This window comes from Canis lupus, chromosome 1, assembly GCF_003254725.2.
Source record: "Canis lupus dingo isolate Sandy chromosome 1, ASM325472v2, whole genome shotgun sequence".
Taxonomy (NCBI): domain Eukaryota; kingdom Metazoa; phylum Chordata; class Mammalia; order Carnivora; family Canidae; genus Canis; species Canis lupus.
The window spans coordinates 86,987,238-87,004,230 of record NC_064243.1 but is presented as its reverse complement, the minus strand read 5'-3'; the positions used below and the strand labels follow the sequence as shown (position 1 = coordinate 87,004,230).

General features: G+C 44.0%; 1 protein-coding gene and 1 long non-coding RNA gene across 14 annotated transcripts in view; one reads left to right on the top strand and one right to left on the bottom strand.

Annotated features, from left to right (window-relative positions):
* TRPM3 (transient receptor potential cation channel subfamily M member 3) overlaps nucleotides 1-16,993 on the bottom strand; it is a 492,887-nt gene that overhangs the window by 146,652 nt on the left and 329,242 nt on the right. For all 10 annotated transcript variants that reach the window (XM_049092014.1, XM_049092017.1, XM_049092021.1 and 7 more), the window contains one exon: nucleotides 13,681-13,804. In XM_049092014.1, coding sequence (XP_048947971.1) covers nucleotides 13,681-13,804 — 124 coding nt within the window. The remainder of the gene's footprint in view (nucleotides 1-13,680; nucleotides 13,805-16,993) is intronic.
* The window catches only part of LOC112644731 (uncharacterized), a 130,254-nt gene continuing 120,038 nt past the window's right edge, over nucleotides 6,778-16,993 (top strand). For all 4 annotated transcript variants that reach the window (XR_003126694.3, XR_003126693.3, XR_004807018.2 and 1 more), the window contains exons 1-2: nucleotides 6,778-6,882; nucleotides 11,266-11,532. This is a non-coding gene — a long non-coding RNA (uncharacterized LOC112644731). The remainder of the gene's footprint in view (nucleotides 6,883-11,265; nucleotides 11,533-16,993) is intronic.

Genomic DNA, 16,993 nt, shown 5'->3' with positions numbered 1-16,993 from the left:
TCTGCTCTGCTTCCCGCCCCTTTGTGTGCCCGTGCCCACAGGGCATCTGGGAGTTTGCCGGCATATTATAAGGAGGTTTGGAAAATTCTGCGCTCTGAGCCCTCTGACTTACCCTTTTGGGGCTGAGAAGGCTACCAAGCACCGCTAAGCTGGCAGAGTGACAAAATCAACCCACACAAGGAGATAAAACAGCTGCAGTGGGGACGGAGATCTTCTGAGGACCAATGAAAGAGGAAGACAGGGATTACGGCTCCTGGATGGCAGATGGTTGAGGTCTGGTTGGAAATCGGGTTGTCGAGAAACATTTTGTCTTAGGCAGAGCTGGAACAGTGGCATTTAAAAGCCACACAAAGGCCAGTGATGGGTCCTGGCAATCTCAGGCTCTGCTGGAGTCAGGGTGGGGTCCTCTCCTTCATCATCATGCCCCCATTTTTGTCCACAATGGAACTCGCAGTCGGCCCCTGGGAGTCCTGAGTTTGGGATGCCGGTGGGTGTGTTATCCGGGCACAGTGGCCCTTTCCAGAGCATTCCGCCACTGTAGGGGCAGCTCTCTGCAGGTGCAGGTGCTGAGGATGGTGTATGGAGGGGCTGGAAATATAGAGAGATTTCCAGAAAGCCCTGGAAAAGGAGCTTGCTGTTCAAAGTGACTTCCTGACTTCAAGGCTTCCAGAAAGCACTATCTCTGACAGGGATCATTTCTGTGTTTCCTGCCAGTGAATGTGCATGTTTTTGGCAATGTGAGATGGTGGCGTGGGGAGAAGGAATGAACAACTACAAGGGGAGGAAGAGAGATAAATGAGACGCATTGTTGTTCCAGTCTTTGGAAAGGTTACTCATCCTCCCTGATACTATGTCTTTTTTTTGCTGCCTGTCCCAACCCCACCCCATAGAGACAGAGCCAGAGGGTGAGAAAAGCAAAAGCTTTGGAATTAGACACATCTGTGCTTGAAGGCTGGCTGTTTCAATTATGATGCTGGCTTAGGCAAGAAACCTAATGTCTTAAGCCTTAGTTTCTTAATCTGTGAAATTGGAGAAATAACACCTATCACATAGTGTTATTTTGAGTTTCAAATGAAATATATGTGCAACGTGCCTAGCAGAGGGTCTGAAATAGAGTCCTCCCTAAATAGTAGTTGGAAAAAAAAATAAAAGGGCAGGGGGAGAAAAAATACAGTATCAAATATGGCAGACCTGGGCTGTGTGTATGAATTTATTCAGCAGACATTTAAATCAAGCATCTACTTTCTATCTAGCGATGTGTGACACGCTGGACGAGACATGTCTTCAGGGAGTCTAAAAGTGCAGACACAAACACATGCGAACACAAATAAATGGGAGAAGTGCACAGGGTGGCAAGCGCCATCACAAAACAAACAACAGAGGGAAAGGGGGAAGAGCTTTACATAGGGTGGTCAGGGAAGGCTTCCTGGAGGAGGGGGTGTTCAAGCTGAGTATGAAAAATGACAAGAGCCAGCCACGCAAAGTCTAGAGGGAAAGAGTTTCAGGCAGAAGGAAGGGTACAAGCAAATGCCAGAGACCAAAGAAACCCAGAGTGGCTGAGATGAGAGACCAGTGCCACAGCAAGGAAACACACGGGTGTAAGTCCTGGCAGTCATTCTCAGGGAAAACCTCTTGAGAGTCTCTCATTTCCCCCCTGCACCCTGCACCCCGTGCCCCTGGAAGTGCCACTTTGTAATGAGATCTCTCCCTTTGTTACCAGCCTGTCCTCTACAGATTTGGAAAAAAAAATGGTGCTACTTCGTTAAGGTGAGGTAGCCTGCCCCTGTTCAAATCCCTGGCATTTGATGGTTTGTTAGTGTTGTTAGCTGACAGGATGGTGTGGTTCTGGAACGTTCTGTTGTTCTCCACTGGCTCCATGGGTGGGGGAACCTGATGAAAGGACTCACACTCTGCTCTTGGCATTTGTGCAGCCCCTGCTGGAATTGACTGGTGGAATTTGTGTTTCTCCCCCCAAGCCAGGGCCCTGTGGAGGTTAACATGCTGCCAGGAAAAATCCAACCTTATTTCCTGGGCCCCAAGTCAGCCTACCTCCAGGTGAGGCGGAGAGCTGCAAGCTCCCTATCTTCTGGGTAGAAACCACCCTGGCTCCTACCTAGAATGAGGTTGGTGGGCAGTGGCGAGGGAACTTTATTTCACCCATGTCAGAAGTAGGGTAGTTGTTTTTGCTTTTTTGTGGTTTTTTTGTTTGTTTGCTTTCATTTTTGTTGTTATTGTTGTTTTTTGTAACTGGTTTTGATTCACTTTCTTTTTCTTGTATAAAGTATGTGGTGGCCACAGCTGGAGCCTGGGTCAGTGAATGTCAGTGAATTCCTGAGAGGGAGACTTGGTGAACACAGTTTGTTTTCTGAGGTCAGGGTGAGACGGCTGTAGGTGTTGGGAATGGCATCAAAAGTGGCCTTTGCAAAGTTGCACAGGGTGGCAGTGTGGCCCCTGGCTGAGTTTTAGCAGTCATCTATACCGGCCATCATCAGTAGCTTCTTGGGCATAGGAGCTGAGGCACAGTGCCAGTGCCCCTGTGGTCAGAGGTGAGGTGCACAAGCACAGCCACAGCAGCTGGTCATCATGCATGGGACAATGTGGGCCTTATTGATCTTGTTTTCCAAGTAGCCTTGCCACATAGGTGGGTGGAAAGCTTGACCAGGATCATGGCCCCATGGATGGCAGTGGCCCTCTCCCTGGAGCACTTAACACCCAGACCCACATGCCCGTAGTCCTCTCTGATGGCAATAAATGCCTTGAACCTGTTCCACTGGCCAGCACGGGGTTGCTTTTGCACTAGTATAGTCTTCAAAACCTCATCCTTCAGAGATACCCCAGGAAAAGGTCAGTGATTTCAGATTCCTTAACAGGCAGGAAGAAGAAATATATCTCCGCCAGGACTTGATCTTCATGTCCTTCACCAGGCGGCCCAGCTTGGTGACAGGATCCACTCCTTGCCTTTGGCCCACTCAGAAGCCACTGTGGTCTCCCATCCCAAGGCCCCGGGGTCCTTAGACCCTCCCACCACATCAATGTCATCTGACACTTGGTGTTTTCTCAGAGAAGAAGCAGGGAAATGGTCTTTGAATGGACGATGGCAATGGATGGGAGGGCAGGAGGAGCCACGACCATGCCACTTATCAGCTGACTGATCTCAAGTCAGTAAAAATAGGGAGGACATTCTGTCTCTTAGTGTTGTGGGGAAGATAAAATTACAAAGCAACTGGCAGGCTAGGGATTAATATACTCCTCGTCTTCCATTTCCTTTCCTTCTCTGCTCTCCAGGAGGCGGCGACACCTTTTTCTTCCTGTCTGTCCTTGATCACTGAAGGGGTCATTGCGAGCATGTACAGAGCCCTTGGGGTGGTAGTGAAGTCCCACAACTTCTGAACACTTGTTAGAAGTCATGGCCAAGCACTTGGAGAATGGGATCCCAGTATAGACAGTTCCCAGCTTTAATTTACGATTTTTCGGCTTTATTCTGGTGTGGAAGTGATTTGCATTCAGTGGAAACTGGATTTTGAATTTTGAATATGGATCATTCTGGGCTGGTGATATATGTTAGGACAATTTCTTGTGATGCAGCCCCAGCTCCTGGTCAGCCCTGCAGTTATGAGGTCAACAACCAGTATGCTGACAACCATTCTGAATCCATACATTCTGTTTTTCACATTTGGTACACTATTCCAGAAATTACATGAGATATTCAACACTTTACTATGAAGTAGGCTTTGTGTTTGATGACTTTGTCCAACTGTAGGCTATTGTGTTCTGAGCACGCACATGATAGGCTCTGCTAAGCTGTGATGTTCAGCAGGTTAGCTGAATTAAATGCATTTTTGGCTTAATAATATTTTCATTTTATGATGGGTTTATCAGGGTGTAACCCCGCTGCAAGCAGAGGAAGATATGTATTTAAAATCAAGTTGATTGTGGCCAATTTCACTTAATTATGCTTTTTCTCTGTTCCAGCCTCCCACCAGGCCTGTTCTTAATATATCATGACACTTCAGTTGGTGGCATCTTTGGAAAATGAGGAGTTTCATATAGGTGAAATTTTGTTTTACAAAAAAATTAAGCCCATCTCCTTGTGACAAATTATACCACAATTATCTAGGCTCAAAGGCATAGAAAGACATAGAACTGTAAGTAGTAATGGTGCAGAAGCAAGTATTCTCTTCTGTGAGAAAGCTTTTACCATCTTTCAGACTCAGGCCACATCCCAGGCCAATGACATGAGAGTCGCCAGGGGTGGGATCCAGGCTTGTTGTGTTTAAAGCTCCCCAAGTGATTCCAACATGTGGCCAATGTTGGAGCCTCTGTCTGCCCTGTGTTTTCCCAACACCTCGAACCTCTATGTTTCTGTGGGTTATGTGCCTATGTTTCTATAAATTAAAAAAAAAGGAAGGAGGAGGAGTACAAGAGGGAGGAAACTACAGTTGTGTGGCCACCAGAGGCCGGTGCTGTGGTCCACAAGGATGGGGATCAGGGATATGTTAGCCATGTCATTAGGGAAATAAAGAAGGAAGATTAGCTCCAGAGTGAGCCTGAGCCCTGGCTGCAGTTGATCATAAGCCGTGGAACTGGGCAGGAGCATAAAGAAAACACAAGAGAGAAAAAGACCAGATGAGAAGGAGAAAAAACAACGCAAATCAGTTCTGAAATAAAGGAGGAGATTGGCAGGCACGACATTTAGATTGTCTTTGAGGGAGAAAATAGCCAAGTAGAGCAGATAAAAATCAAAGATAAATGATAGAGATGATAGCGGCAGTGATCATCTTTATGCGGTGTATGTTTGTCCTCCTCGATCAGGGTAATTTTATCCGGTCAAGGCTGGGGTTTGGTGAAAGCAGATAATACATTGGGAGAATGGTCTATTGGGTGACACGTGATCTGCCTCAGGCTAATGGCCCCAGGCCGAAACCTTGGGATTTGATGAATGTATTCATTTACTGGGCATCACACCTAATAAGAAGAAGCATAAATACTAATATAGATGGAAATGTGGGTGAATGAATTCACATGACAGGAGGTACTGTATACACATTGATTAGCAAGGAAGGGAGAACAGAAAGCATCCTGCTTTTCGACACCCGGTTTACAAATAACCTGCGTTCTCCAACCTCTCTTGCTCCTTCCCATTTAATTTCCCCTCCACCCTTCTGCAAACACTACGGTTTCCAACCACACCAAAGCATACAGGTTCGAGGGCATTCCATGGGATCCAAGCGGTGGGAAGAAATAAATACTTTGGGAACCACCTGTGCCCCTTGGAGCTGTAATTTTCAAACTTGAGTTCTACAGCCTTTGGTCAAAGGAAGTGTCACTGGGAAGGGTTAGAAAACTCAAGATAAATTAAAAAGAGAGAAAGGTTAAACCAGCGTCTGTTAACGCTTTTTCTCCTTGCATTTAGCTGTGAAGGAGATGCTGGAGGAAGCAGAGTCTGGAAATGATGTGAATCCGAGGCTTCTGGGGTGGGGTGGAAGAGGGAGGAAGAAGGAACAGGTTCTAAAATGCGAATACATGAACAATTTTGTGACTAGGGTCATCCTGTCCCAGAGAAGGGGATGACAATCTTTTTCTTCTTTGGAAGTACACTTCCTGGTTTCCTGTTCTTAGTCTCTTTATAGCAAACCAGAAGTTTGCTCTATTATTTACATTGCTTTATGAGACAGTGGGTTCTGAGCTGTAAATAGATCTTTGGATCATAGCCCAATTACAAGCTGTGGGCTTCCTGAAATGCATGATTGACTGTTTAGCATGGAAGAGCTTACGTGTACAGGAACTGTTAATGAGAGACGTGGAGGTGCACACAGTTAGAAATTCCTTGGAGGTTAAATGTTCATTCAGATGGGGTATCTCTGAGGGACTAGAAGGAACGAAAGGCAGTGTTTATGGGTCCTGTGGTCCAAACGTAGTTATTGCTATGGGAGGGCATCTACTACAGTGGTTCTTAACTCTTTGGAGTGATTCATCCCTGGGGAATCTGAGAATTGAATGTATTCTTCCCATAATATGCTTATGCTTGCAAAATTTTGCATATATTTTCAGGGGACTCACGGAACTTACTGAAGACTTATGGCTGTTCTTAGACACAAGGCTAAGAATTCTTACTCTATTGAATTCAGAAAAAAACTCTGGTCCCTGTATTCCTTTTTGGATAGTAATATTCCTAGCTGGGAATCGGCTGTAGGGTAGGGGTAGAGAATCCATCTCAGTACTTCTAGAAACTACTACATTTAACATTTGAAGAGAGGATTCAAGAGCTTTCACAAAATACAAAAAGATGTATAAGGCATGGTCTTTTACCTCAAGGAAAATTGGACTTGGTTAGACTAAAGTATAAGGGATAAAATTAGTAGTATTAGTAGTTGTGGCTGGAAAGGTAGACCAGATCCAGACCAGGAAAGGCCTTAAATACTACATTAAGGAACTGAAACTTAATTCCAAGCTAACAGTCTAGCTTGTACAGTCTTCATTGTTTCGCCATATCTATATACCAACACTATAATCAGATCTTTGAATTGATTCCCCTTTAAACTTTGTGTTTATTTAGGCTTACTAGTCATGGTTTTGTGTTTTGTTGTCATTATTTGTAATATAATGCAAATTAAAACATGCCTCTTAAAATAAAAATATTGATTTGTCTTCCTCCTGAAACAATCTCTTATGCAAACAGCATTCCTCACTTTGGCAAACACTGCTAAGGACAATGGGGGTTTCTGATTGGGTGGGAGGGTATAGTTAGGAGAGCTGTTCTTTAAGAGGTGTTCCGCAGCTGAGTGTCAGTTGGAACGGAGGGACTGGCCAAGCAGGAACCATTGGTCAAGGCAAACATGGTGAGACCCTGGCCTTGAGGGCAGAGTGGAACGCAGAGTACAGGTGAGATGTGGAGTCTCTGAAACCCAGTCTCTAGAAAGTCTGTCTTAGATCTGAAACTCAAAACAATTGTTAGGTATAATATTTAATAAGTCAGCTCTTAAAGTAGGAATGCAATAATATGTTTTCTTGTGTATTTATATTTCATTTATCATAATATTTTATTTTTCTCAGTAAAAGAGAGAGAGCATTTTCTGTGTTTTCCTAGTGCCTCTAATCCACTGATAATTTTTGCTGACTATGGCTGGGAAAGTTCAGGGGTGTTTCTGTTGGTTCTGAGAGAGTCTGAGACCTTGATAGTGAGGATGGAAATCAAATGGGATTTTTCTGTACACTTCTATGGACTCCTCCAATTTGTTTCATTTTTCTGGTTAGCTGAAAAATAGACATAATTCTCTGGAAGAAAAAACAAAGGTATCTAGAGATTAAATAGTTTGCTGAGTGTCATGCATTAAATGCAAATCTGGGATTTGAAGCCAAGCAAATGGAGTCTAAAACCTGCATCATCCTTATTCCTAGAAAATGATATTCTAATCTAAGAGTTTCAGAACCTTCAAAAATCAACCTGCAATCACCCACTGTGTGTTGAGAATGTAATATGGAGAACATTTTTAAGGGAGCTATACTTCTTCTGCATTCTTTTCCCACTATCTCATTTAAAATATTGAGATTTAAATTATGTGATGATGACATTTAAATGAACTTAAAAGAAGTAAGGTACAATTCAGTATCTATCTCAAAGAGCATTTCTATTTCTCTCCAAACCCTGTGTTGTAAAGGACTGTTTTTTTAACTTGATACATGACTCTATGACTCTCAGCCATTTGGCTTAAAAAGCTCCTTCCTTTGCAGCTTTGTTTTCTCCCCTCATGATCATAGGAGTCTACTGTGCTTGTTTGGCTGTTGGTGTTAAACAGGGTAGACAGTGGCAGGTTACGTATATGTTTCCTTTTGTCTGTACTTTCTGTCCATTGAGATGAGCAAAGAGGGAAGCTGGAATATGAAGGTGGGATGATAGATTTCCAAGGTCAAATTGTGCCTAACTAACAATTTTAGCTAGGACTACGGAAACACAAGGGCAAGTGTAGACATCTGTGCTTACACTCGAATTAGTATCTATAGTTACTCATAGAATAAATGTAATTATAGTGAAAGTCATCCAGGGCTTCCTCAGAGCCTCATACTGTGTCAATGTTCTTTACACGTGCTAAAATGCTGCATTCTTAGTAACTCAGGGTAACCTGGGTCTTCAGGAGCATCTCCTACACGATGCTGAGACCCTAACTTGCCAAGTAACACTCACCCAGCTGCCTGCCCATGGTATCAAGAGTCTGATTTTCTAAGCAAGGAACATCTCAGACTTTGTGGTCCTTTCCTGGATAGAAGGGGCTTGTTGACAAAAAGAGAAGAAACTTCTTTGTTTAGAAGTCATGTTTGCTTAGTTTTTATGAATCTATGAAGATAGGTAGAGAGAATTGCCTCTCATTTTTCCAAATGCGGCCAAAGTTGTGATGTGATATCAGCATACACTTTAAATACACCCTCGTAAAGAAACAGATCTCCCTGAATTGGAAGGTAGAGGACATTGGCCTCCAGGGACTCATCGGAAAGACACGGACCACACTTCTCTGTGGCTTTCCCTAGTGTCTAAGGGAGATTCGCCAGCTCTATAGCCTGTCAAGCAAGAACAGGAAGCCGTGTGAGTGACATCTGGGGACTGCCTGACCTTGTACTTGGCAGGGCATGGATATAGGGCATGGGAAACCCTTGGGCCAGTCTTGATCTTTTGGTCTATGATGATTTTTGTCTCACTGTGTCTTTTTTTTTTTTTTTAAAGAATCAAAGTATAATCTTACCAGTAGGAGGAAGTGTGGTAGATCTAGAACACATAAGTATTATTAAAGTGGTCAGTCCTGGGGCTTCATGGAGTTAAGTCACTTGAATGATAAAGCCAGAACTGGAATTCAGGTTTGTCTGCTCCTAGAGCTTTTTCCTCATAACCACTACATTAGAATACCTCCCACAACTTAAGCAGATGGCCCTGAATCAAACCTAAGTCCATAAACCAAATCTATGACTCCCTAAGGAGATGTAACACTGCGTTAGTGGAGATTTTAAGGCAATTTATAGATATTAAATACGTATCTGTCCCCACTAATGTATATTCATCTGAATTCGTTCATTTATTCACCCATTAAATAAAGATTTATTGAGTGTCTGCTATGTATATGCTCTGCTGCTAAGGGATAAGGGATAAGTGAGTGAAGGGAAAACAGAATAATGAATTAGACACAGATTCTGCTCTTAACAGCTTTCATGAGAAGTCAAAGATATATAAATGACTTAAGGTATAAATGATAAGTACACAAGAGAGCTGCAAATAAAGGAGTGCAGTGTATTCTAGGTGTGTGTGTGTATGCATGTGTGTGAATGTGGCATGTGCATTCGTGCATTCATAGGCATATGTGTGTTTGGCAATTGGTTATGGCTAATTGAGAGAGCCCTAAGTTTGAAAAAATGCAGGGAAGCAGGCAATAATAATAATAAAAAATAACTGCAAGAAGATTGGTTTCCTTAGCATGAAAGGTCCATAAAAAAGCGATGGAATTTAAGACTGGAAATATAAGCGAAACATTTACATTCAGATGAGTGATGTCATTGATTCTGTGCTTCAGTTGGAAGCAACTGGCATTACTGTATAGAGGGGCCAGCAGACCACAGCTTGTGTGTTAGATTTGACCCGTGGCCTGATTTTCGATGGTCAGTCAGTGGAGAATGGCTGTTAGATTTGAGAGTAGCCCTTGGCTATTCCTTGCCTGAAGGTGTCCCCCCTCTCCCCTGGTGAGAATGTGATGACATTGAGATGCCACAGCTTTGGCTGCTAGGAAGGAACAGTTTCACCTTGCAGGCTGTGTGTCCATCATCTTCCAAATACATCTCGATCCCAGGTCCCCTCTGATTGCACCCAAGCTACCTCTCCACTGTGTTTCTGTGGCATCCCCAGAAGCTTCTTGACTGAAGAGGTTTAAGGACAAATCAATTTATTTTCCCCCATGTACATCCTGAATTGATGGACTGGATAAGCATACTTAATAGTCTAGTTGCAAAGATCACTTCTGGGCTTTAGAATCACTACAGCACAGGAGAACTCAGTGGAGGGAAGGAAGCAAGAGGCTGGTGTCCCCATACCATAAAGGCAGTCATAGGTATTGCAAAGGTCCCCAAGTGGCAGTCAGACTATCAAGGTTTCCACAATTGTAGGGAGCAGGAGAGACGACTGGCATCACTAGAGGCCCAAGTAAGAACGAAACGACCCTGCTTTGGGAGTGGTACCGAGAAGCAGCAGGCCCAGGGGCAGAGGGGTGGGTAAGTGAAAGGACCCCGGCCAGCGAAGAGTGGAAACAGTCTGCGCTCCCTGCGAGGCACAGGGCAGAGAACACTGCACTCAATTCCACTCTGCTTCTGTGAAAATCATCTCAGAAGTTTGAGCTCTGACTAGCGAGTCACAGAGAAGCTTGGTGTTCAAGTTTGAGATGAATGAGTGATGGTGGCAAGTGGAGGAGGGAGGGCAGTTGTGCTTGGAGCTGGGAGTGGATTTTAAAGTCCTGGTTTTGGGAGCAGAGTCCGCACTGAGTGTGGACCTGACTCCCGGGTGTGATTGACAGGTGGTGGCAAGGTGGCCCGTGTGAGGTCCAGCAGCTGAGAAAGGACAGCAGGTGGGAGGAACCATCAGTGTGGACACAAAGGTGGTGAACTAGTCTCTGGACTAGTGGCCTCCTCCACTGGGACGCGGTCTGGGCCCCACATACCATGGGGGGCTTACATGGCTGAGCGAGGTCCTCCTTCACTACAGAGTGGAAGGAAAATGTGCTAAAGCAGTGGGGCTGGAGGGTCAGAAGGGGCGCACAGGATGTCGAGGAGGCAGAGCAGGGGCGAGGAGCTGGCCCTGCACTTTGGAACTAGAAGACTTTGGTTTCTACACATACAATCAGCCTCACACTGTGCTTTGCCACTTGGGGTCCTCTTCCTGGTCCCGAGCTCTTCCTGACTAGACTCCTCTTGATGAGGAAGGGGGTGACAGGACACGAGGTGCCTCCAAGTTGATATGCTGCTGAGAACAGATTTAATCTCTTTCTCTTTTGGTAACTCTGATGGAACGTAGCTCAGAGGCTGCTTTCTAGGGGGATGTATCTTCTCAAAAGGTGACAGATTCTGAGATGTTGTTTGGACCCAAGAGGAGAAGTAAATTGCTCCAAGGACAATATGGAATGAATAGAAAGTACCACCAAAAGGCCCATCGAGGGGTATTTTTCATGAGGCCACGTGGCCCAGGCACCTGAATTTCACAAGCTAATTACACATCCCTGGTGAAATTCTTTCTTACAGAAGTTACAAGGATGCGGGGGTGAGAAAGACGTCAGCCCGGCTCTGGCACCAGATCCCTTCACTGAACTTAGCAAGAGTTAGACTGACCTCAGAATGGTCTATCCCACTTCATCTGTGAAGGGAATAAATGCAACTGGGAGGCTACAGAAATGAGGAAGAGCTCCATGTGAACTTCTGAGAAGTGGAAACTTTCACCCCAAACCTGGGAGGGGCTGAAGGTTCTCACCAAGTTCATGTGGCTGTTTCCTGGCCGTGAGATGTGCTAAGGTAGGCAGCCTGGGGAGTAGAAGCCACCTGGGCTCTGCGGCAGGACACCCCCTCCCGGCGGGCTCCTCCTGGCGGTGTGCACATCTCCACTCTCCCTCCATCTCACTTTCTTCCTCGACTCGCCTCCAAAGGGGAGAAACAATACCTGCCTCATGTCCACATCATTTATAAAGCATCTGGTGCTTTCTGTGCACATGAACAGTCCCTCCAAAATGAAAATTCTTGTGATTTAAAAAAAAATCTTAATTTCTGCCCAGTTCTGAGAAGAGGATAACTTATTTCCTGTTAAGATTGCATTGCCTTAGCCCACAGCTAGGGATATCTCACGTATCTTGCAGTAAATATCTGTCACTAAGATACAGTTGACCTTTACAGCAGGGGCTATGAAGAAGCAACATAATGATTATTAGGTAGAGTCCCAGGGAATAGTCCTGCAGAATACTTCACTTGGGGAGGCCACTCACCTTCATTTGGTTCTATGACTTCTAAGTGGTTCCTTGAATTTTAATCCTAACTGCCTTTCTAGGAAATTTACAGGACCCCAGAAATGGATAGTTCTGGTAAGTTTTCACAGTTGGCATTGGGAAACTGACTGTTAGCATGAAGTCAGTAGGAAACCCATCCTATGTGTGGCATGCTGAGGGGTTCATGCCCCCCTCTGGGGCTAGAGGGAGTGTTGAACTGAGTCTCCTTGCGGGCACCAGCAGTCGTGGCTGTGAACCTCATCAGTGTGCTGGCTTCTCTATACAAAGTGGACAGACTACCTGGGTCTATGGACACTCAAGGATTAGAGGTGCAAAACCCAGAAGGGGCTGAAGGTTCTCACAAAGGTCATGGAGGATACTTGCTGGGCGTAGGTCTTGCTTACTTGAGTCAAGTCCTGTTTTCCTAAATATTTGGCTTCTCAAACTCAGAAGTTGCCTCCTTTCCCTGCTCTCCTCCCTCCTGGCAGTCACAGTGAGCCTCTGTGGGTGTCAGCAGCTGTCCTGGGCATCAGGACACCATCCTGAGCAAGACCGCTCTAGGCCATGCTTAGTGGGGGAACTGGCTGAAAGCGGCTCACTCCAGCCCCTCCTTACCCTATCTGCCTCCCTGTGGTTGAACCTTTCAGAGTCTGGCCCTGGTGTCCCTCTGGAGGAGAAGTGCCCCCCTTACATCCCCAAAGATAATCATTCCATAATGCCCACGCAGACTTAGGGTGATTCAAAACCTGAGGAAGGCTTCTGTTCAGGTTTAAGCTGCTCTTTTAACTTCCCCTGTCAGCAGGCGGGCTCCAATGACCTCTGAGGATAGTCTTTGCTTGCTGAGGCCTGCAGGGAATCTGCTCAGAGTGGGCGATGTACAACATTTGATTCAATGAGACAATTTCTGATAAAAGCATTTCCCGCAGAGATTAAATGCCACGGTGTTGAGTCCTGCTCCCTCATTTACTAATCAAGTCTGTTTGCATCTCCTCATCTGTAAGGTGAGGATAATAATGGTACCTCTCTCATTGGGACAGTTGTAAAGATCACAGAAGTTAATGCATGTAAAGATTTCTCGTGCTGCCTGGCACATAGCAAGTACTCGTTAAATGTTAGCTCGTGTTATTTCTGTTCACTCTAACAGAAGGTCTCTGGGATGATACCACATTTGCAAGACACTTGCACCAGATGTAAGGAATGTTTCAGCAGTTATTGGAGGACACTTTGGAAGCTACAGAAGTTTCCAGCATTCCGTGGGCATGTCACTCCCTTTTCTACCTGCATGGATTAGCACATTAGCCCAGCCCCTGTGTCACTAAGATATTTGACAATAAGCCCATCAGTGATTCCCTACTCCCAAGCAAAGGGAAGCACCAAGGGAAGCATTTTCCAGAGGAAACCTATTTTCTCTCCTCCACTCCTTTGTGGAGGCAATCGGAAGCATTCAGGGTAAGCTTCACTAGGATGCTGAAACCCAGCTACACACACTTCATTAAATCTGGGCAGAAAAAGTAGTGTCTTTGCTACTGAGGGGAGGAGGCTACAGGAGCCAATAGAGCCTGGGGAACGTTGTGAGCTTGGCTGGAAATAAAGAACAGTTGGTGTGTGATTCAAGAAAATGTTTCGACGGACTAAAGGAATATGGAGAGGCCTCTGCCACTCGTGGGGAACGCTGTTTACATACCAATTCCTTTTTCTTCATGCACTCCATGAGGATGATGAACAGATGCTGGGCTTGGGTCCGAGTGTACGTGAAAGTCTTCTGGATGGTCACCAGCAACTGGTCCCTCAGGGATTCGTTGATAAGTCTGCAATTAGGAACAATGTCAACAATGGGTCAACCCAGTTCTTCTTCAGTACAGGTTTCTGAGAAATATTCTAGAACTCAAGAAAGCATTGTGAGGATCGGCTTTGGACAGGAGTTATTTCTTCCTGTATGTTTCTCACCACAGTTATTTTGACTGTGATAATCTAAAAAAACAACAGCGCACTTAAAAATAAATCCATTTTAATGTCTCATAACCTGAACGAGTAAAGTCAGAAGATTAATTTGGGTCTTTTTTTTTGTCTTTTTTTCTTTTATAATGACAGTATCTAATACCCTCTTCCTCAAGTGCCGCTTTAAAAAGCCTTGCTTATTAGCATCTTAGTAAAAATTTACTGTATTACTTATATGAAGCTTTAAATGTCAACTTCAGCTCTAATTGTATGGAAAAAGCCTCCATCTCAGTAATTTGAGCATGAATGAGGAGAGATAGGACTTATGTTTCTTTTAAAACCATTTCCTGTAGGTGGAGCTTCTCTGACCTATGATTCAGGTTATCATTTATGTCAAGCATTTGCTGTGTTACAGCCAACAAGAGTATGACCCACAGACTCTTAATAATGGACTGCTTCATTAAAAGACAGTTTTCATGCTATAGAAGAACAAGGAAAAGCAAGGGAGGTACGTTATACCCAATCACTGCCCTGATGCCTCTCGAAGATGAACCAGCTGTAACTTCTAACTCTGCCCTCCCTCACTAGCCTGGTGTGAACAGGGCTATCTTTACCAGCCATCAGATGGCAGGGAATGAAAAATCACTTTACTGTTATAGATTCTGTCCAAAATCAGGAAGATGAAACTGCTTCCAAGGACCAGTGACAAAATTATCATACTTTGCCTAGCATTTTACAGTTTTATAATTTTTTTTTCTGTAATTGAAGAACTAGAAACTCCTATATACAATAGTAAAATATAATTATCTCATTTGGTGCTCATGGGAACCCTGAAGGCCAAAGGTCCATAGAATTTAAAAGGGAAGGGTATTTTAGCTGAAAAGAGATGGATGCTTAAGGTCCTCAGCAAATAAGTGGCAGAGCCAGAACCAGAATCTATGTCTTCTGATTCCTTGTCCAATACTCTTTCCACTGCACCACTGCCTCTTATTACACCAAGAACCCTATACCATGGCCTCTCTTCATCATTGTGGCTACTTGAGAAGCAAATTATAATGTTTGCTTCAGGGGCAACTTGGGTGGCTTAGTGGTTGAGTTTCTACCTTCATCTCAGGTCGTGATCCTGGGATCCTAGGATTGAGTCCCACATCGGGCTCCCTACGTGGAGCCTGCTTCTCCCTCCGCATATGTCTCTGCCTCTCTCTGTGTCCCTCATGAATGAGTAAGTAAGTAAAATCTTAAAAAAATAACATTTGCTTTAATGTGAAAGTAGACTAATTTTTGTTGCTTAAAAAAAAAAAAAAAAAAGCCAGATGGAAGGCTTGAGGATATCTTCTTATCAGTGGCCTTCTTTTCCCCAAGATTGTGTGAGGATCATCTGAGCCCACTAGGCTGAACATTATGGTGCCTTAAGCTTTGAGGAGGGTGCATTCCTCATGATAGAATTATACCAAGGATCCTGGCATGTCACTCAGCTCTATGGAGGATTGGCTTACACTTTCTCCACCCCACCCCCTGCCCCGGAACCTTTATATCATGAACATTTAGAAAAAGAGAATGGTCTAGATGAAGCTGAAAAATACTGCCAGATCTTCTCAAGATTACTAAATTATTCTGGAGGACTCTGTTGCCTTAGGTGTAGACCAATCTGAAACCATTCATGTATTCATTCATTCATTCATTCAACAGTTGCCTAGTGATGTCTATTTAGTACCAGACTCTGTTGTACATGCCAGAGCTAGAGGGATAGATGAGAGACATACACTCCCAACCTTCAATGAGCTTACACACTGGAGTAGAAAGACAGGAACCAGCAATTCAACTGTGATTGACAGTAGTAAAGAAATAGAGAATTTGTGACAGTTGAATATAATCTAATTTGGGGGTACAGGGAAGACTCCTTTGAGGACGTGCTGTTTAATCTGAGACTTGAAGAATAAATGAGCATTAGCATGATCAGGGAGATGGTGGGGCTAACTAAGAGCCTTCTTGGCAGGTGAAACAGCATGAATAAGCCTAGTTTTGAGGAAATAAAAGAAGGTCAGTATGGTTAGAACATGAAGAGCAAAAGAAATATTGGAACAAGATGGTGCGGCAAAAGGGATGAGGATAAGACCATGGTGGAGGGGGGACTTTTAAGATAGTGTTAGAGATTCTGGATTTTATCCCACAGGTAATGAAGCCACTGGAGAGTGACATGATCATGTCTGCGTTGCCAAATTTCTTAAAGGGTTAATACATGAGCACTCATATCTGGGCATGTATGTATTTGACAGGCAACCCATGTGGATGGATCTAGAGTTCTGCAATATTGAGTATACATAAATGTATATTCAATACATAAAGTTGTACATGATTAACAACACAAGAAGAGATTCTCCTGATTAGCCACTTGGTTGATTCAATCACTCATCTGCAGGTGTTTAATTTTGATAACAACTCAAAATTTGTTTTCCATTGCTAACCATCTGCAGTGAAATCCCAGTTCCCTGAGGTCATTAACTGAGGGATTTGTTATTTGTATGTAGTCTATCACTTTGTAAAAATTGAGAAATCATGCACAACTTAGTTGATTGTGAGCTTTATTGGTGAGGAGCACTGAAAGACACTAAAGATCTTATATTTTTAGCTCAATTTTGCAACTGAATGAAGTTGTGCCTCTGGTTAAGTCATTTAGCAGAAAGAACCTGGAATTCTATGTCTAGAAGTACAAGGATTCTCTAGACTGGTGTTTTGCAAAGTGTGAGGTGCCCATCACTGATGGAGCAAAATGGTTTTATGTGGCACAAAGATGATTTGGTCTTTCCAAAGCATTAAGTTATACTCATTAAACATTAAATAACTGTTATTCTGCATTTAGTTCTTTTTCCATCTTGACTGCATCAAGAGGAAAGTCACATTTTTGATGCTTCTTTGGCTTTAAAGGGCTCACAAGCACTTGCAAATCTCCCCCCTTTTGGCAAAGAAATAACAGTTATTAGGTCCCATGCTTTTTGCAGAAAGTTCAATAACTTTTAACAGAAGATCCTGTATAACATTTGATGTGTTCAGAGCACGTC